This window comes from Drosophila simulans, chromosome 3R, assembly GCF_016746395.2.
Source record: "Drosophila simulans strain w501 chromosome 3R, Prin_Dsim_3.1, whole genome shotgun sequence".
Taxonomy (NCBI): Eukaryota; Metazoa; Arthropoda; class Insecta; order Diptera; family Drosophilidae; genus Drosophila; species Drosophila simulans.
In genome coordinates, this window is record NC_052523.2 from 2,042,828 (window position 1) to 2,061,751 (window position 18,924).

Here is an 18,924-nt window from a genome sequence, read left to right on the forward strand (position 1 = left end):
TATGTGGATAATTTTTAGCCAACATTTTTATTATTACATATTAAACTACTATTGTGCTTGCAACTCTATAAGTGTCGTTAGAAACTCTTTTTCTTTTCGAAATTCCTGCGTCCAAACATTGCTTATAAAGTTGCGAGCTCACATTCATTCATAATTTATTGATACATTTTTTTCTTTAATATTAAGAAACATTTTACATAAAATTGTTGAATGCATTTTCATGAGATTTACCGTTTGTGGGGTTTCCATCGTTTAATTTGTATAACTACATATTTATGTAAATGTTTGTATATTTGTATGTAAAGATTCATTCCATTGCTGGTGTTTGCATTTCGACATTTAAATTATAAAAAGTTTACAAAATCAGTTAAACGGCTTAAACATAACACTGGAAGCGGCCGAAGCGATATAAAATGTTGAATTGATCGTGAGCAGTGCGTGGAGTGGATTGAAGGAAAAGTAATACTTCGATTTGTGGCAGTTTAACATATTTGTTTTCATAGTTCTTTCCGTATGAGAAATACTTGGAGGGCTTGTTGCTCTGGGGATGGAGTCGAATTGGAATTTAGCATGTAAGCCAGGTTGGAAAATGTTCGATACAAAGGCATCAACATTTGTATTTTACGATTATGTGATCTAAATATGCATATATAAATGTAAAAATGTTTTATCCTTGGCCTATTATGTTTGTAAAAGTTCTTTACGCTGACATTTTTTAATGTTGTTTTCTATGATTTCGATAGATGCAATACTATTGCATTGTTCTACTCACTTTTATTAATATTTTGCGTTTCGTATTTCGGAAGAAAAAGTATTGGAGTCGAGAAAACATTAGTATTCTGATAGTTTGCGTGTGTATAAATAAATTAGTTATTAATCAACAATATTTGTTTAACTGCTCATGGTACAATTCGTGGCATATTTATAATATAAAGTTTATCCTTAAATGTGTTAAACTTAGATGTTTGTTGTTGGTTAGGTACAAAGAAAAATCTCATGGCTTATGTTGTATACCTAATCAATAATTATTTTTCTGTATTGGCTTTTAGAACGGATATCGCAATAAACTAAACTCGGATGTAAAAATGTCATGAAGCTTCGATTAGAATATGCCTATAGATTGCATAAGAAAACGAATTAGATTGCTGCATAAAATTTGCTTGCGACTAGATTGAAGTTTTTGCTTTTCGACTTTTCGCCTATGCGGTGTAGATTACCGAATCATATATGTATATCATATACTGTAAATATAGTTAGATAAATTTGTTCTTATTACACTTTAGCTAGCGCGGCTGCCTTGGATTTCATATTGAGAAGGGAAGAAAATTTCAAGTATTTACGATTGTTCCCTAGAATTTGTTCACAAGTGCTCACGTACACTGCCGAAACATCTATAGTTTTGTTTTTCTAATTGAGATTCTGACTCTTTTGTGAACAATCGGATTCCTTTTTAAAACATCGCTTTACTAACACAATATTCGAGATTTCATTCGATAAAACGGATTTTTTTTCAACAGCGAGCAGCCACGAGAAATCTATATGAGTTGATAGGTTAATATATTCTTGTGTGCCCAAACCAATGTAGCCTGTTAGACAGTTGTGCCGTACGCGTTGTTGAAAACGGCACGGGAACTATCCGTATCCAAGGATATATCTTCGGGACTGGCCAAGTCCACGCGCACATTCGAGTTGGTTCGACGTCGTGCCGTTTGCGCTGCGCCCCAGTTGCTTAGAGTCCAATGGAAGCCGGAGGAGCTGGCAGCCGGTTCGGTGTCCACCTTAACCTGGGTGCAGACCTGCGCATTCAATACAAAGCAATATTTAATCGTTGAGGAATTATATGTTAAACAAATGCAATAAGAAGGGTTTGAATCAAAATTACCTCTCGATTGCCACATGGAAGGGTTTCTGTGCCGTTGCCCAATGCCGAGCCCGAAACAGAACCTGAACCCGAGTCACGAGTACTGCCAATGCTGCTGCTGCTGGCCAGCGAGTCATTGCTTGATTCAATGACCGCTCCTCGATACCGCGCCACAGCCTGGACAGCCTGGATAATGAAAATGTTGCGTGAATCATAATCGTTTTACCAGCAAACATAAACATACAATGGCATCGCCGCCTTGACAGTCCTCTATCGATTTAAGAATTTCCCAGACCAGCTCCGAGTCCAAGGGAATGGGCTGTTCGGTGTCGCGATTGTAAATGGCAATAGCAATGTGAACGGGATGGGGCACTGGCAATGGAATGAGCAGCTTTTCCGTAACGCTCTTCTCTCCGCATTGCTGCTTCCACGGTCGCCAGGACTTCTGGGCTTCTTGTAAAGTCTTCGGCACATGCTGGGCACGGTGGGCGCGCACCCTCGGGGTGGTCAATCCCACAGACATATCCCTGTTGAGAATTTCACTAGCATCAGTTGCTCAAATATGTTTTCTATATGCTTTACCTTTTCTCGGGCTTGCGGAAGGTGAGCGTTATGCGGGAGCGTGGATTGAATGCAGTCACTTCGAGGAAGGGCAGGTGCACCTGAACGTTGCCACGCGGCGCGTACACATTGCCGAGCAGATCCAGGCCCTTGGAGCCAATCACATCGTTTGCATTCTTCACCATCTCCGTATAACGCATCAGGTCGAGCGAGGCATGTGGTTCTAGTTTAAAATGTGTATCGTGTTCAGTCAATGGCGTTAGAAAATCTAGACTAAATATGTCGGTGTATATAAGACCAGCCAATCCCGGCCAGTCGTTTACCGTGAGACCCTGGAAATTAGCAATTGAATTTATCAGTGTTGTGTGTTTAATAGTTTTGGCAAGTTCTTCATACTTTATTATCCCAGAATTCTTCTTCGCTAATGGACAGTCTGCCGATGACATGAGACGGATAATATTTCTCTAAAATATGGGCGGCCAGTTGTATAGCAATCTTAAAGAAGAACAATTAATTAAACGAACAATCGAAGTTTTTAGCACAAACCTTTAATTCTTTGGTATTTAACTTTATGCGAGATTTGACTTGGGTGGTCAGCGCCGTCTGCAACTCCCTTCGTCGCTTCTCTAACTTCTCGTGTAGCGTACTCATCAGATCCTGCGCCTCCCGGTCCAGCGATAAGTACGGACCAGTTTTACTGATTTGGGCTGAAAACGGCCCAAAGCAAGCCTCGACAAACTGGAGGAAATCCTGCTGTGGCTGCAACACCACTCGCTCCGTGGCATGCTGGTAGGCCTGCAACTCGTCCAGTTCCATTTTAGCCTCCAGTGCAGCCAAAGCCTGCTCCGGCCTAATTATGAAATAATAGTCTAATGCCAGTCCAGGTCCAGCAATTCGTTTTACAGCAATGCTATCGGAGGCCGGTACGCGTCCACACTTCTTGATAAACAGATGGTAGGTAAGAGAGTCCCACACCAGCCGTAGGGAATACCGGATGACCCCAACTATAAGTGATTATGAAAGCGTTTAGACATTTTAGATTCTGCATGAAAAGTCTACGCACCTATAAACACGACTCCTGCTGCCAATGGGCAGACGAGCGTGGCCATTAGAATCGCAGCCACCGGCTGCAGCAGTCCCTGTATGAGAAGATTCCAAACTATGGCTTCCAATAGGATGCAGTATCGATTCTTCGTATTATCAGGCGCATCCAAATCATATATGAGGATCATGTAGATGTGGAGTAGTAGCACAAACACGGGAATCCATAGGGGCGCAGTCACAGCCAGACTAATGCTCAGCAAGCTAGCGGCCAAACAGATAAGGGGGAAGGCGAATAAAATGACGATCGTACCTAGGAATCCTTTCACAAAATAGTTCCAAGTTCGATTCAGATTGCGTGTCAGTCCCTTTCCAATAAATCCTTTAAAGAGTTATATAACGAAGATTAGGTTTTATGAAGTTCGATCTTAGCATTTAAAGTGAAAGCATACCCGTGTCTGGTTCTGTCTCAAAGTGCGTACGTGACTTCGATATATGCCGCCACAACTCGATTAGACGTGACGCCAGAGTCTGAGTTATGCTCGTCTTCCTTGGGAACAGTGTGCCATTGATTTGCGATAGCTCAAGGTCGGGCATAAAAGGCTTCACACAGCAGAGGGCGCGCAGTCCGAGGGGACTGCACCACGGAACTAGTATGCCAAGCAGAAACATCATGTTCCACGACCAGCACCAGATGCGCTGGATCATGTTTAGCAGGCGCCAGAAAGGCCAGCGCGTGCTCGTTGTGCGCAGTATCTCCTTTTCCACCAGAAACACCGGCTGGCTGGGATCCGAGCGTGGAGTGACTATGCTAGTGGCATGTTGGCTAATCACAGTGGGAATTACGTCAGACTGGCCCTGGAAGTTGCGACGGATGATCCACGACTGCGGCGACCAGATGCGACACGCCCACTGAAAGCTGCGCGTGGGAGTCTTGGCATTCTTCAGCTCCTTAAGGAGCACTGGCTCGCGCTCCTTCATGAAGGTCAGGTCACGAGACAGGAAGTATGCTGTTTGATGCAGGTTATGTTGGGTGCACATTTTCAGCGCTTCCTCGTGGGCCGACCAGGCGCTCTTGTGGAGCCGATTCTCTTCTGCGTGGCGCAGCTTGGAACGCAGCCAGGGGGCAACTCGCGACAACACGGAATGGTCATTGGCCAGACACTTCTTGTGGTCCTCACGAGTCCGCTTGATATTCTGCTCCACCTTGTCCACAGCCTTGTACATGATTACCACCGACTGGGCCTGCTGCACTAGGAGTTCCGGCACCCCGGCGCCCAGCTCCCCCAGCTTTGCATTGGAGACGATTGAGCTGTAGACGCGTTGCAGATACTCCTTCATGACAGCTTCGTTCACCTCCTCCTCGATCTCCTTGTCGTTCAGCTTCTTGGCACGCAGCTCGGCAATCAAACGCTCGCGGAAATGCAGAAACCAGCCTCGCGTCTCCCGCTCCAGAATGCCAATTAGAATTGGAAGTGCCTTGCGCATAATGTCGCGGCAAAAGAGCCGCAAGTCGATCTCCTGTCCTTTGGGCGTGAGGAATAGATACGGCACGGGCTGGCTGACCTCGCAGCTGTTGAAGTCGAATTTTTCCATCGTAGCGCGACGCAGCATCTTCCGGACATAGGAACACAGGCCGTGTAAACAATCCTCGTATTCGGGCTAAAAGAAAACATATTTTAATAGATTACGTATTTATTTATTGATTTAAAGCAAATTTAAGTAGAGATTACGTATAAGACTCACGAATATGAGTATTTAAATCACATCAACAGATTGGTATATATGGGTATTGGCAAAGACACTGTTCTATTATATTTATATATATATAAATACTATACTATTATTCTAGTGTCTTTGGTATTGGTATATCATGGCCAGTGTGAAATATGAATTCTAGGTATATATTTCTTACCCGACAAACCAATTCGGCTATGAGAAATCGGCAGCGCTCCTCCTTAATCTTATAGTCCAGGTTGAGGGCCAACAGAGCCGGCACACCGATGAACATGTCAGCAAGTCTGGTCAACGCTTCCAGCAAGCCGTGCATCGCCTGCACGACCGAAAAGAAGTGGGAGAAGATGCGAGCTCGGGCAGTGACCACCACGAACCGGGCAGCCAGGGCCAGATCGCTCAGAAAGGAGTCCTGCGCCCGCAGCTTGCCCTTTTGGAGTAGTTGGGACAGACGCCACTTGTGCACCTGGCCAGGAAAATGAAGACTGGGCACATCGAACTCGCTGTGGAGGAGTGGGGAAACGAATTAGCTACTGAGCTTCGCCACGACTGATAGATTACAGCAACATAAAACACTTAAATGATCTAGACTTTAGATTAATGACGAATTGTCGGCATGCACAAGCGTGTACCAGATTCAGAATTATGGTTTGCCCGATTCTAGGTGAATTATATTATATGTTTTAATGTTTGTGTGAGATTGTGAGTGTGCGTTGGGGTATGGATGTTTGTTCTTGCAAAGAACTCGTTTCCTAGAATAGCTATTGTCGGAGATTTTTAAGTTGATTTCTTCAGAGATTACAAACCAAATGTGCAACAATGACATTTTTCTCGGATTATCTTCTTTTCCCCCACGTATTTTGTGCGGTCCACAGTTTCGGAACATGCAGATTCGTTTTTGGGCTTTAGTTTCAGTTTAACGAGCATGCAAATTTATCAGAGCGACTTTGGAGATAATGACTTAACATCTAAACAATCAATATCGATTATAAAATGAAAATGTATGTACAAACGGAATAACACCGACTAAACAGATTTGAATGCATTGGCAGAAGTTTGCCTCGGCTTTTGTATATGCCTTCTTGATAGTGTTTATTTACCCATTTTTACGTATTGTTTCCAATTGTTCCAAAGTTAATTTCTTCGGCTTTCCATATTTATCCTTTTGCAAGCTTTACAGAAATATGTCACACAAATTTTTGTTTACCGTTTCATGTTTCATTGGCAAGTGATACACAGAAATAAAAACATAATTGTAGTGGGACATGCATTTAGTTTGGTTAGAAAACAAATAGCAATAAACAGACCACGATAGCTGGTATCGTATTCATTTTGAGATAGATTTGGAGCATGCCTTAATTTGATTCTTGCGCTTGCTGTGTGCAAAGTGTCGCGGAATGATCGGCAATGGTTAGGGAACTTAAAATAACGAAAGAAATCACTATCAGGTGTGGGGGATGTGGCAAAAGCGCGGTTAATCAGCAAGTTGTTAACTGCTAGCTGCACAACTGCCCCTTTTGCATATTTAGCTAGCAACTGCACGTCGCTCCATCCATCATCCGTCATCCATCAATCTATCCATCATCGCAATGAACGACGCTGCCTCGTGACCGCAAACTCACCCAGTTTCCCGCAGAGTCTTCAGCTGGGCGCTCGTCAGCCGGCGGGGCTCTCCGCTCCCGTCAGATGCCACGGCGTCCAGCTCGTCGAAGGGAGGCGCTATAAAGAGGTCGCGCAGATTAATGGGACGCGTTTTGCGGCTGCTCACGCTATTGGTCGCGTTCCTCGCCGTCAAATTCAGACCACTGCTGGCCAGCGCCTGAGGCAAAACTGAAATAGAGCTCGGTTAGTGTCGTGGATCACCGCAATGTGCATGGCAACTCACCAATGGGAAAGCTCTTCCAGTGGTAGAGGAACTGCTCGGCCACGCTCTTGATCTGCTCCACCAGCTGCTCCACCTCGGGAGGAGCTCCCACCAGGTTGATGTTGAACTCGATAGGCTCCCGCTCGGGGCCGGCCAGGGTCTGAGGGCGCAGCATCTGAGTGCCGGAAGCGCTGACCGACAAAGTGGCAGGCACAGCAGCCGGCGCAGGAACCGAGGCGGCTTGCAGGGACATGGGCATGGTAGTTGGGCGCCGCCTTTCACTCTAGTATTGCGTCCATTTCTAATTTTATTGTAAATCTGAAAAAACAGGAAGTACTTAAGTATTCTTGTGATCAATTGTATTTTATATGTACCATATTTCAATAAAAAACACTATCTAGATCAATCCACTTTTTTAAGATATATAATACTTTTTCATAAGACTTTTCAATTATTCAATTAATACCATATAATTGCACCCTTTCAACAATTTATTAATTCCAAGTCTGGTGTTGAAAAACACTCTCTTACGCTGATTCCTTTCTGATAAAGTTGAATACTTTTGAAAAGTAAAGAGTATTGCTAGAATCAGCTAGATCGAGTAGAGTTACTTTGATGGCTGGCCAAGCTAATTGAAATCGCACAAGCGCGCGCAATATTAAAATTAATGATCTAATTGAAAGATCACTGGCGCATGTGTAATGGTGGGAATAGTTTAAATTCCATGCGACTCAGAGAGGAGAGTCCAGATGTAAACAAAAGTACACTGCTCGGGATTCTTCAGCTTCGCTCACTGAGCATCATCTGCCCGTACATACGCGAATTTTTTGAGTTACCAATTACCAATTAGTTGTAGCTGCAGCTACAACTGACAGAGGGTCGAAACGAGTTCCGCCTGGAATCTCGAGTTTCACCTGCTGGAGACGCACCTGCCCACCTCAACCCCCTCATCCACCTACCACGACCTGCGCCCAATTTCGCGCTTCGCTTGCGTTGATGGGGTCCCCGAGTGTGCTTTTCCACGCCCATGAGTAGACACTGTACTGGAGTGCCCCCGCCAGTTAGCCAGCCCCTCGCCAATGCCCCAAAGATTCTTATTGTTTAATTGCCGCACACACACACACTCGCACGGACGTCGAGACGCACACGCACACCTATGTACAAGCACTGCGCACTCAAGGCGTTCTGTGTTGTCGTTGTCGGTTTTGAGTTACAACTGCCTTTTACCTCGCTACTGATATCAAATTGCTGGAGCCTCGCTCGCTGCAGGCATCGTAGAGGCGATTCGCGAGATCGCAGAGCTGCGTTTTTCCGCTTTTCCGTTTCTCGTCTTTATTGAGCGAGCAGACAAAATATACACATACGCTCTTTTCAATGCACCCCTGGGGCACACTTTTGCTGGGGATGGCAAGGTAGGTGGCCGTGACTATCGATGACCCGCCAGTATCGATGGCACGGTTGACCAGGGCTGAACTAGCAAGTTAAAAAAAAGTTTAAATAAAATTTTAGCTTTTTAACTTATATATGTCTTTATGCCAAGCGGAAAAGCCAAAAAAAATACACCAATATTTGTACCAATTATACATACATCATGAACGCTATTGAAAACATTTGATTTGATAGTAACTTATTAATTTTTGTTTTCAAAAAATATAAAATAAAATATTTTATTATTTTTTAAAAACAATATATTATTTCGTTGCAAATGTGAATTTTTATATAAATAAATTACAGCAAATTATTTTTGATTTTAATCAAACAAAACCGAGTTTTAAACTAGTGACTTTCGCACCTTCTCCTCTGTGTGTCCAATGAGCTTTTATAAACAATTGCGTATTATTTCCATTCGGAATGCACGCAATTTAATTTTATAACTATTTTTAGGGCACAGTTGGTGAGGTTTTCACCTGTCTTCCAATGGCTGCAAAGCAAACCTTTGCCTCGGCACTCAAACCGCAAAAATGTCATATAAAAAGTGTATTATTTTAATGCTATGCGTATTTCTTACAGAGATAGGTTATTGTATTAAGTAATTATTGGATATTCTGCCGTCATTGCTTGACGTAGGAAAATAGCCATTTTCGAAGGATGGTCGTTGTTGGGCTTCAAATGTGTCATGTTCATAGCCGGCGAACTTGATCGAAGGGAAGTGGACGGGATTAAGCCGTTTTTGAATTGATTAACCACTGATTGCGGAACCACGGAGTCCGATGGTTTGGAAACTGGGTCCTGCGCTTGATGCTGAAGCATTGTATTGCAAGGATTTGGCGTCGAAATCGTGACGGTCTGTCCATTCACAGAAATGGAATAGACAGATTGGGATGCTTGGCTTGCGGAACGAACACCATTCTTGGGCATCTGGGTGCCAGAGACAAGATCGTTGGAGCCCACGGATTGAGCTTCCTCTTTGGAGTTAAGGTGTTCTGCAGCCATGTTTTTCAACTTCAGTTCTGCTTCCGCCTTGGCTGCAGCCTCTGCTTGTTTCTTCGTACGCGTCACGATGACGCCATCGCACATCAGCGTGCCCAAAGATCCATATCTCTCCATATACTCTTCCGGCAGATCAGGGGGTTCATGTATGCCCGCCAGCACCGGAGAGCACATCTTCACCAACCGATGGCGAATGTACTTAACTGCTTGTCTGTCTACGCTGGAGCTGGGAGAGTCATTACTGGCGGCCAAGAGCGAATCGATGTGTTCAGATAGGTACTTCAGTTGAGGCAAAATGCATGCGCGCACCACATGACTCCCCATCTTTCCCAGGCCAAGGACTGCCCCAAACACCGTCGTCAGTGACTTCTTCGATAGCGCCTTCTTGTAAACACTGAAATATAAATAGATATTTTTAAATCCGATGCACCTTTCTTTAAGTATGTGGTCGCAAGCGACATCTGCGCTATTGTCGTTATTATCAATGTCTATTATCTACAATTATTAACAATATAAATCGAATCAGGTTCACAACCTAATCAAGAATGTGCATTATAGGAAAGGAAGCGCATCCTTCTACGAGTAACATGTAAAAGGTCTATTTATTCCTGTAAAGGGTGGTCACAGATTCTGATTTAAACATCTTTTGAAAAAAATATTTTAAAATAAACTAAAGGGGTAAACAACAACTTATTTAATTAATAGCTTGGTGGTTATTGCAGATATTATATGATTTACAAGGAGCAAACATGAGGGACATATTAATATGCAGCCCCATGATTATGTTCCTCCACCAGATGGAAGTATGGATTTCGCTCTTGTAAAATGGTATTATCATGAATTCATAAATAATTTAAAGGAAAGGGCCTAACGGAATTCATAAAATGCTTAAAGAACCCACGCATGATGAGTACTTGCCCAATGAGTCTGGGCAGGATGCCGTTGCCGGCAGCGTCGAACTGGCGCACTATTTGGGAAATTATGTTTCCGGAGTATTCCCTTAAGGCCCAGTGATCCTCCAAGTCAGGAGATGCGCACACTTGTTTGGCCAGCAGGCAGGATAGCACGGCAGGCAGGAGCAGGTGGAGCTGCAATCCAACAGATGCATTCTTCAGCTTATCCTTTTCCTCTCAGAACCAAATACTCACATATTGCAATAAGCTGAAGCGCTGGTTTTTCAAAAGAGCTTGGACCATGCGCATAAGGTAAAGGAGCAGCGACAGGTTCTGCTGGGCCATGTTGATAGCCACTGCGTCTGCGATAAACTTGGTCAGCCTGGGCAGCAAGTCCTCCAGCGAGGGATCAGTGGAGAGGGCTTTGAGAGCCCGCACGCGCCTGGATTCCAAGTCGCCTACGCAGGCCTCGGTTACCAACTCGAAGAAGTTCTGCTGTTCCATGCTCAGCGGATAGCGCTTGCAGGGCTTTAGCAGCACCTGCTCCACCTTCATCCAGCCGGAGTGCAAGGGAGGCGGCTCCAGAGAAATCTCCGACACGGATTCCTGCACAGACTCCTGCACGGATTCCGGGCAGAACACGAGAGGTTCGTCCCCTTTTGCGGTGGTTACAGCTTCGCGGACGGTTTTTAATACATTTTTTGCAGGACGCATTGTGCAATCGTCGCAATGGACCAGCCTGAAAAATATGTCGTGGCAGAGGTCGTCGTGCATTCGGACAGCATGCTGGATGTGAGACAGTTGCAATCTGCGATCCCGGATGCGCCGCATGTATTTTCCCGCCTCGTTTAGCAGATTTTTAATGTCTTCCTTAACATTAAAGGACAGCCACTGTGCTACTTCGTCGTCCAGACGCTGACCAGTGCTGTGGAAGAATATCGCGGATATGGAACGCGGCGACAAAGAATGTTTACGGAAGCTTTCGTCCTTGTCGGGCATTTCATTGTCAGACGTTTTCATTTTAGTTGCGTTTTTGTTTTCAAATTGCCACATTCTGGCACTAGAGATGCCACCGGTCGATAGGCGATGCACGGCGTCTTTATGTGTCAGACAGGGTCGTCACTCGATACCGATACCCGCCAATTGAATTTTCAAAAATATCAAGCGAAAGTTTTTAATGCGGCTTGTTTGATATTTTTTGAATGTCAGTTCAACATTGGCAAAGCTTGCCACAACTTACCCAAGGAGTAAAACTGTTTCCAACAAAAACACTTCACTACCAATTATTTTAGCCAGTTATTTAATTACAAAATGAATTATAGGAGTGAATCACGATAAATCATTTCATCATTCACGGTTTGTATCTCACGTGGTCCACCAAATTGGTAGCTTCACTATCATGATAGGGTTAATCATCATCGACGGTTACATAAATAAGTACTCCGAATATTCATAAAAAAAACAATGTGTCTCTTATAGCACAGAGTCACTCCCCACCATTTTTGATTTTGTAGAAATTTACTAAATATAAAAAACACTGTTAATTTAATAAATCGCGTTTTTAGAGTTTTTGTGTAATGTGTGCCCTCTGCCCTCAAAGTCATTCCCCATCATTTTTGATTTTGTACAAATTTACTAAATATAAAAAAACTGTCCATTTAATAAATCGCGTTTTTAGAGTTTTTGTGTAATGTGTGCCCTCTGGGAGAACTTCCCAGATCGAGCTCCTTTCGACTACTGCCCTTTACAGCATTTCAACAACCGACTGAACCTGACTTTGACATAATTGTCAAGTGAAATTGTAGAAACCGCCTAGTACGAATAGGAAAATCCGTATCAGTTTCATATTGGTAGGTTTCATGGTTTGGTAGGCGGAATAGGAGCATGTACTACTATATTTGCGCTTATGGTTTAAATTCTTTTTCGCACTGATTTAAAGTCTAATCTCGTATATTTATATCTATAATTCTACTCAAAACATTTCCCATGCTGTCGCATACAAGAGGTAACGCCTAAGTCGAGATGCCCGAATATCAGATACCCGTTACTCAGATAGTGGAAGTGCGAACCGAAATTTCAGAATTTTTCTGGGATATCGATTCGGGAATAAAATGAGACAATATTTAAAAATTATTCAAAAGTGCTTGGGCGTTTTGGAGGTGTAAGGAGGGGCGTGTCCAAAATGCTTTTGGTATACCTAAAGAAATGGGCAAGACAATCCATAAAAAGGGAGAAAAAATAGTTTTCCAAAGAGTGGGAGTGTCCGCTTTCGGTGGTCTGTGGGCATAACGGTGGGAGTGCCAAAAGGTGTTTTGTCAAATCGATATAAAATTACACGTATAATTTATATAAAACAAGAAAGAATTCTATAGTCGAGTTGCCCGACTATCAGATATCCGTTCCTCGCCTAGTGTGAATGCGAACGCGAAATTTCATCATTATTCTGGCATATCGATAGTTATTGGGGAATTAAATGAGAAAAAATTTAAAAATTGTTCAAAAGTGTTGGATCTCAGTATAAAAATGTCTATAATGGTGAGCTAGTTTGATGAAACAAAGCCAGTCAACTGTTTAAAACTTAACCATTCGAAGTATAAATATTTGATTCATAATATTGAGCAGCAATATTTAAAAATTATCCTGTTCTTCATCACTGTGAAAACTAAATCTGTGAATCGGGGAAAACTTCTTAACAGTTAGTTAGTTAGTTAACATAACATTTATGTTAAATGTTAACATTAGTTAACATTTGTCCTACTATGGACCTAAAAAAGGTCATGATTTCATCATTGTAATGGGTTACTTTGTAGCTGCTTGGTGGATTTAATTAAAAAACAAAAAACGACGCTTGTTCAAAAAACTTATATATTTGAACTCAACGTGAAAAGAAGCAATTCAATTTTGATTGATTTATTAACTAGTAAGCCAAAATTAGGTAGAGAATAAAAACGAGCAGCAGCACCACAACGAGCGACCTTCCTACTCTGTGCAGTCAGGAGCGAAGATCCGTGAGGGGGACGTACATTACGCCCATGAGACGTGTCATCTCCACCTTCCCATTGGCGTCCTTGTCGTACTGTAAAAAAGAGATTCATATTATTCCAGCAGTCATACGAATCAGTATCTGCTCACCTGTTGCATGTACTGAGACCCGCCGTCGGGACCGACTGGAACTATCAGGCGCCCGCCGTTGGCCAGTTGGTTGATGAGTTCGGTGGGCGTGTCGGGAGCAGCTGCTCCTACATGGATTGCATTATACGGGGCGTTCGGGGGATATCCCTTGCGGCCGTCACCCTCGACGATTAGCAACTGGCCGGAGTCCAGCATGCTACGGTCGTCGGTGTTTAAGTTGGCCTTGCTCAGCCGCACCAGCTCTGCCTGGTGCTCTATGCCCACGATCCGGGTATCCGCATCAACACCCTTAGCCTTGATGTAACGATAAAAGCAGGCTGTGAGGTAGCCAGATCCAGAGCCTACGTCCAGTATGCGTGCACCGGGCTTCAATTGGTCGCGTAGGTACTCCAAGGCGAAGGCATGCTGGGAAAAAAAAAACGTATTAATTTTCAGTCCAACAAGACACTTTACTTTGAGAAATTATAAGAATATGATTTGAAGAGACTACGGGAATGAAGAACTAGTCTTCAAATGATCAGCCATTAATATTTTTTAGTAGTAGGCCTATGAGAGGATTAAAAAAAAACATTTCTTTATGCTTCCTCCTAAAAGCACCATGAGTGTGGGCATTGGCTCCCACAGCAAATTTTTTATTTAATGCCCTGGCTAGGAGTTGAGTTACCATGTGAGGAGCACTGATGGTGACACCTCCTCCAATGGGTTGCGGGGCGTCCATGTAGGGGTTGCGCGGAGAGTAGTGCTTGCGGTCGGTTTCCTTCATCGCCTGGGCTACCGCATCACTTGCAATGACGCCGTGATCTTGGGGATTCGGTTCTATTATTAACTCGGCCCATTAAACGGAGCGATTTAAAGAGCTCACCCTTCAGTTGGCGTATGAGGTCTTCATTATTGGCTCCCACGGATCGCCACGCCATGCTGAAGGCGCGGAGGAAGAAGCCCAGTTTAAAAATTACCACAACAAGATTCCCTTTTTCCACCGTCTTGTCTTATTTTGTTTAGTTTGCTATAATATTTTACCAGAGGTGGCAAGCCAACGATAACACTGACAAGCAGTCGATACATTCAAGCAGTACTCAGACATCAACTGAGTGTTTTTTCGTATATTTGCATCTAATATGTTTAACTCCTCTGTTGAATTAATATTCAAATAATATCTGTTGAATATATATAATATCGATAGTTGCAACTGCTTTTGAAATGGTCAAAGCAACCAGTTTGGGAATCCTCTAAGGGCTACAAATCACCGCGGAAACTTGCCTTGCAGTTGGCGTTGTTTATTGAGAAGGCACTACTATTGACGTATTCACATGCGTAGGGTCACCTTATCCTGAGGAGCTCCAAGGGATCAGCAGTGACGTGCAAACTAAACGTGGGTGTGTATTGTTTCCCCTGTCAGGCTATCTTTTCGCGAACCAAAGTTGAACGCCACGACGACGATAATTCGGACTCGCGATTGACTCCGGATTGAGTGATAAATTTAGGTAAGCTTTACACAATAATTTACTATTTTATAATTGAATTGAATAATATATGCTAGCACCAGTGGTTGACGGCCGTTGAAAACAATTGTGGCAGTCGACGCCTTCGGACTGTCCAAGGAATCTACGGGAGTCAAGGGAGATTGCCCTGGAAGACTCCTAATCCGAAAAACGTGGCCCTACCTGCGCTCAGCTTATTCGAAGGTTCGGACCTGACTTACCTGCGACGACGACTAAGTTCCCAAAATATTGATGAAATATTTATTTTCCTGCCTTCCAGTGAAAATTGTGAAAAAATAAATACCTTTACTTGAAACTAATCTTTTGAACTCACTGTTTATAATTTTCAAACAGAGATATATAATTTCAAATTGCCTTGGCTGTGTTCTGCTGGCTCGTCGGTATGGCTGCGATTGAGCTACGAATTCCATTTAATCATGGTCCCTGCCATATTCCTAATCCTTTCCCGACTTGGGACAAAACATTGGACAAAATCCAGGCCATTTAAGAGTAATCCCAAGCGAACCGGGATAATTCAAACGGCCAGATCGCCCACGGTCGGATTTCCAAAGAGGGCCGCCACCCAAAATTATCGCTTTACCTATCGATAAGGTACTCGACTCCAAATGCAACAAATGTGCGTGTAAAATCATATTAGAGGACACCCTCTAACAACACGAAAATCGTAAATTTTTATCGATATTACGCTCATTCTACAGTACTTGGTAGACGAATAGTACTTAGTGCACTTAGAAAATGGTTAAAAAGACTCTTATATTCTTAATTTTTATTAAATTAGCTGTAGAGATATGACGGCAATTTAAATTAAGCGCTTGAATTTTAGTATGACCTTGTGCTGTATCGTTTGTCGATATGATAACAGCGGTTTCTCTGGCTATCGTGCAATCGAACCGTGCGATCCTGGCCCTATTTTTTATATGTAAACAAGATGTCCAATGTAGGGAAAATAAAGATAAGGGCCATTGCGGATCTGCAGGCCACAGTAAGACTAAATGAACCGGACCCACCGCCCACTACCGGGAACAGAACGCCGGACAAGAAAAGAGCGGGAAGAACTCGTGCCGCTTCCACGACAAAAAAGGTCCGGCCAAAGACGGAAGCATGTCCAATCATAGCCAGCACTGCGTTCAAGCGTTCCAGCAAGAAGACTCCGCTGCCAGGACAAATGCGCATCGACAGCTTTTTTACAAGTGCCGTCAAGAACTACAAAGTCAACATGGTGCCCAGTTCCTCCTGCAAGAAGTTGGATCCTCCGTTGGACAAGCGGAAGGGATCTTCCAGGGGACGCAAGCGCCTCTTCGAGGAGTCTACAACCACCTCCTCCGCATCCACGGACAAGCTGGATGCAAAGCCGTCAGAGAAGCGAGTGCAGCCTAGTCGCCGTGCGAAAGGCAAGGAAAACGCTAGCCTCTCCGAAGTGGACGTAATTGACCTGTGCTCCGAGGACGAGCAGACCATAAAAAGAAAGCCTTCCGTGGTAGCCTCTCCCTGTAAAAGCAGCAGCGCTGTCCAAGCAACCAAGCTTAGAAGTCCAGAGACTTCCATGTCAGAAGCCCAGCTAAGCGATCCCCAAACAGGTCCCAGCCTAGACATACTGGAAATCTCCCCGGGTCCCAACAAATCCCCAGCGAATAACTCTTCCCGGTCATCGACGGCTACAACCACTAAGGAAAGCCCGCTAGCCAAAAACTCTACAAAAGGAACTGGACGCAAACAAAGAAAACCAAAGCCTTGTCCGCCCTATAAAGTCGTGGAGGGTACATCCTTCTGCGTCGACGGTTTTCAGTTTGGGGAAATAGAGGGAGTCACACATTACTTTCTCACCCACTTTCATGCGGATCACTACATCGGCCTGACTAAAAAGTTCTGCCATCCCCTCTACGTGAGTCCTACTACCGCGCGCCTGGTGCGAACGTTTATCAAACTCGATGAAACGCACATTCACGAGATTGATGTGGACCAGACCCTGGACGTAGATGGCGTCCAAGTAACCGCCTTAGAAGCTAACCAGTAAGAGCAGTCGCTATTCTTTTGGCAGCTTACCAAACTGCTATTTCTTACCTTTCAGCTGTCCTGGAGCACTCATGTTCTTCTTCAAACTGAGCTCCGGCGAATGCATACTGCACACCGGGGATTTCCGAGCTAGCGCGGACATGGAATCCCTACCAATCTTCTGGAACCATTCAAACATCGATCTGCTCTATCTGGACACAACGTATATGAACAAAAACTACGACTTCTGCCACCAAAGCGAGAGCGTTGACCGAGCCGTGGAACTGGTGCGCGCCTTCTTAGAGAAAAATGCAGCCAAACGAATCCTTATCGTCTGCGGCTCCTACGTGATAGGAAAGGAGAAGATATGGTTGGCCTTAGCGAAGGAGTTTACCATGAAGGTGTGGACAGAAAGCAATCGCAGCAACGCAGTAAGATGCCTGAATTGGCCGGATCTAGACTCCGTGCTAACAGAAGATCGCCGCGGAGCCAACTTGCACGTCATTGCAATGGGGAAAATTAGCTATCCGGTAAAATATATATATAAAATATATCAATTTTTTTAGCTAAGAATATTATTTTGTTTCAGAGCCTGGTCGATTACTTTACTGAATTCGAGGACCAATATGACATGTTGCTGGGCATAAGGCCCAGTGGATGGGAAAAGAACTCCAAGCCTTCGTACGGCAAGCGAATTAGCACGATCGGCATTGAGTACTCGGAACACTCCAGCTACAAGGAGTTGGAGCGCTTCGTACGCTTCCTCAAGCCAAAGCGAGTCATAAGCACCGTTCCCGTGGGCCGCGATCTCTTTGTCACTGGAGAGGTGCCCATACGGTGGTACAAGTACGAAGGTCGGGCATCTATGCTGAGTACTGGGTTTCAGCCATCGATATCCACTTTCCTAGCTACGCCGAAACGCGCTTTTGCAAAATTCAGTTCAGATATTGAAATGTTCTTGAGCCCCGTGGATGAGAATGGTTCCACAGGGAGTGAAGATAGGAAAGACGATGACCGGGAATCCGTGGTGCCAACGAATCATGTAACTATTATATCCGGCACTTCGGAAAAGGGTTTTCAAAATGATTCCGAGATACCAGTTAAAAACGAGCCCCTGGCATCGGACACGTCACCGAATTCTGAAATAGGTGCTCAACTCAATGCGATGGAATCCGAAATTCCATATGTTGAAATAGACATTAAAAACGAAACTATCGCACCTGCCGCCGTCCTAGTACCTTGTGTCCCAACGGAGGATACATTTCCAAGTACGGATTGCAATGTTATTGGTGTCCAGAAAGACCTGGCAGTCGTGGTTAGTAGACTGACATCCGATGCATCAGACGATTGGCTCCTATAGTGATTAAATTTCGGATAAAAAAGTCCTTAGGATTTAAGTAAGGCTGCTAGTAGTTTTAAGATATTTTGTTATTAAATAATAAGGTATATACATACTTATGTTCGAAAAGAGCTTTAGTTTCTGTTCAACTGTTATAATAATGTTTTAATTTCTTTTATATAAGGCTTGCCCTTTACATACAATTTTAAATACTTCACATATGTATTTTGGTTGATATATATATATTCCCACACTATTTAGCTGCGAACCGTACATAATGAAATAAATTAAGTTTTAGTTTGGAGAAGGAAACCATTAAATATGTGCTAATGCTAATAACAATGGGCGTCCTTAACTCAAGTGCTAACGAATGTAAATGAGCTTTGTATTTTTCACCTATATGCTTTATGCTTTCATTTAAATAATAAAGAAATGTGTAAACCACTTGAGCCGAGTGCTTTGAAAGGATCTCCTTCTGATTTCTTCATACTTTATGCGAAAACAATTGACTATATAAGCACTTGACAAACACAAGATATTTCCTAAATATGTAACCATGGTATGGGTAAGTCATC

At 43.7% G+C, this 18,924-nt stretch overlaps 4 protein-coding genes and 1 long non-coding RNA gene across 8 annotated transcripts; 2 read left to right on the forward strand and 3 right to left on the reverse strand.

Annotated features, from left to right (window-relative positions):
- Window positions 1-8: 8 nt before the first annotated feature.
- On the reverse strand, window positions 9-8,481 carry LOC6726822. Of its 2 annotated transcripts, XM_016175953.3 has the most exons (13): window positions 8,289-8,481; window positions 7,083-7,379; window positions 6,820-7,027; window positions 6,298-6,369; window positions 5,379-5,700; window positions 3,916-5,125; window positions 3,486-3,845; window positions 2,969-3,426; window positions 2,819-2,917; window positions 2,444-2,754; window positions 2,106-2,388; window positions 1,883-2,047; window positions 9-1,796 (listed from the first exon to the last, which is right to left on the reverse strand). In XM_016175953.3, the coding sequence occupies exons 2-13, from the start codon at window positions 7,318-7,320 to the stop codon at window positions 1,590-1,592; spliced, it is 3,933 nt and encodes a 1,310-aa protein (XP_016033327.1). In that variant the 5' UTR covers window positions 7,321-7,379; window positions 8,289-8,481; the 3' UTR covers window positions 9-1,589. The 2 variants fall into 2 exon arrangements, with proteins under 2 accessions (XP_016033327.1, XP_016033326.1); XM_016175952.3 differs by lacking the exon at window positions 6,298-6,369.
- A 544-nt stretch (window positions 8,482-9,025) lies between these two features.
- LOC6726823 (transcription initiation factor TFIID subunit 6) lies at window positions 9,026-11,543 on the reverse strand. Of its 2 annotated transcripts, none has more exons than XM_002102194.4 (3): window positions 10,640-11,538; window positions 10,410-10,579; window positions 9,026-9,885 (listed from the first exon to the last, which is right to left on the reverse strand). In XM_002102194.4, exons 1-3 carry the CDS (start codon window positions 11,435-11,437, stop codon window positions 9,087-9,089), a joined length of 1,767 nt encoding a protein of 588 aa, XP_002102230.2. In that variant the 5' UTR covers window positions 11,438-11,538; the 3' UTR covers window positions 9,026-9,086. The 2 variants fall into 2 exon arrangements, with proteins under 2 accessions (XP_002102230.2, XP_016033328.1); XM_016175950.3 differs by having other exon boundaries at window positions 9,706-9,885; window positions 10,393-10,579; window positions 10,640-11,543.
- Window positions 11,544-13,231: 1,688 nt separating this feature from the next.
- On the reverse strand, window positions 13,232-15,058 carry LOC6726824 (protein-L-isoaspartate(D-aspartate) O-methyltransferase). Of its 2 annotated transcripts, XM_002102195.4 has the most exons (4): window positions 14,379-14,589; window positions 14,181-14,317; window positions 13,517-13,921; window positions 13,232-13,460 (listed from the first exon to the last, which is right to left on the reverse strand). In XM_002102195.4, the coding sequence occupies exons 1-4, from the start codon at window positions 14,431-14,433 to the stop codon at window positions 13,377-13,379; spliced, it is 681 nt and encodes a 226-aa protein (XP_002102231.2). In that variant the 5' UTR covers window positions 14,434-14,589; the 3' UTR covers window positions 13,232-13,376. The 2 variants fall into 2 exon arrangements, with proteins under 2 accessions (XP_002102231.2, XP_039150738.1); XM_039294804.2 differs by lacking the exon at window positions 14,181-14,317 and having other exon boundaries at window positions 14,537-15,058.
- LOC120284965 lies at window positions 14,859-15,176 on the forward strand. Its single transcript, XR_005544186.1, has 2 exons — window positions 14,859-15,000; window positions 15,057-15,176. It is a non-coding gene; the product is annotated as an uncharacterized LOC120284965 (long non-coding RNA).
- A 681-nt stretch (window positions 15,177-15,857) lies between these two features.
- Window positions 15,858-18,923, forward strand: LOC6726825 (DNA cross-link repair protein SNM1). Its single transcript, XM_002102196.4, has 3 exons — window positions 15,858-17,028; window positions 17,087-17,540; window positions 17,600-18,923. Exons 1-3 carry the CDS (start codon window positions 15,947-15,949, stop codon window positions 18,368-18,370), a joined length of 2,307 nt encoding a protein of 768 aa, XP_002102232.2. The 5' UTR covers window positions 15,858-15,946; the 3' UTR covers window positions 18,371-18,923.
- The last annotated feature ends 1 nt before the right edge of the window (window position 18,924 follows it).

Bases quoted from the DNA above. Each gene is read 5' to 3' on its own strand.
- LOC6726822 (XM_016175953.3), bottom strand. From the start codon at position 7,320: ATGCCCATGTCCCTGCAAGCCGCCTCGGTTCCTGCGCCGGCTGCTGTG. The intron at 5,126-5,378 runs GTAAGAAATATA...GTTTTCTTTTAG, and splicing joins TAGCCGAATTGGTTTGTCGG to CCCGAATACGAGGATTGTTT. The intron at 2,918-2,968 runs GTTTGTGCTAAA...TTCTTCTTTAAG, and splicing joins TAAATACCAAAGAATTAAAG to ATTGCTATACAACTGGCCGC.
- LOC6726823 (XM_002102194.4), bottom strand. From the start codon at position 11,437: ATGTGGCAATTTGAAAACAAAAACGCAACTAAAATGAAAACGTCTGAC. The intron at 10,580-10,639 runs GTGAGTATTTGG...GTTGGATTGCAG, and splicing joins GCTTCAGCTTATTGCAATAT to CTCCACCTGCTCCTGCCTGC. The intron at 9,886-10,409 runs GCAAGTACTCAT...TTTATATTTCAG, and splicing joins ATCCTGCCCAGACTCATTGG to TGTTTACAAGAAGGCGCTAT.
- LOC6726824 (XM_002102195.4), bottom strand. From the start codon at position 14,433: ATGGCGTGGCGATCCGTGGGAGCCAATAATGAAGACCTCATACGCCAA. The intron at 14,318-14,378 runs GTGAGCTCTTTA...CGAATCCCCAAG, and splicing joins CCTCATACGCCAACTGAAGG to ATCACGGCGTCATTGCAAGT. The intron at 13,461-13,516 runs GTGAGCAGATAC...TCTTTTTTACAG, and splicing joins GGTCTCAGTACATGCAACAG to TACGACAAGGACGCCAATGG.
- LOC6726825 (XM_002102196.4), top strand. From the start codon at position 15,947: ATGTCCAATGTAGGGAAAATAAAGATAAGGGCCATTGCGGATCTGCAG. The intron at 17,029-17,086 runs GTAAGAGCAGTC...CTTACCTTTCAG, and splicing joins ACCGCCTTAGAAGCTAACCA to CTGTCCTGGAGCACTCATGT. The intron at 17,541-17,599 runs GTAAAATATATA...ATTTTGTTTCAG, and splicing joins TGGGGAAAATTAGCTATCCG to AGCCTGGTCGATTACTTTAC.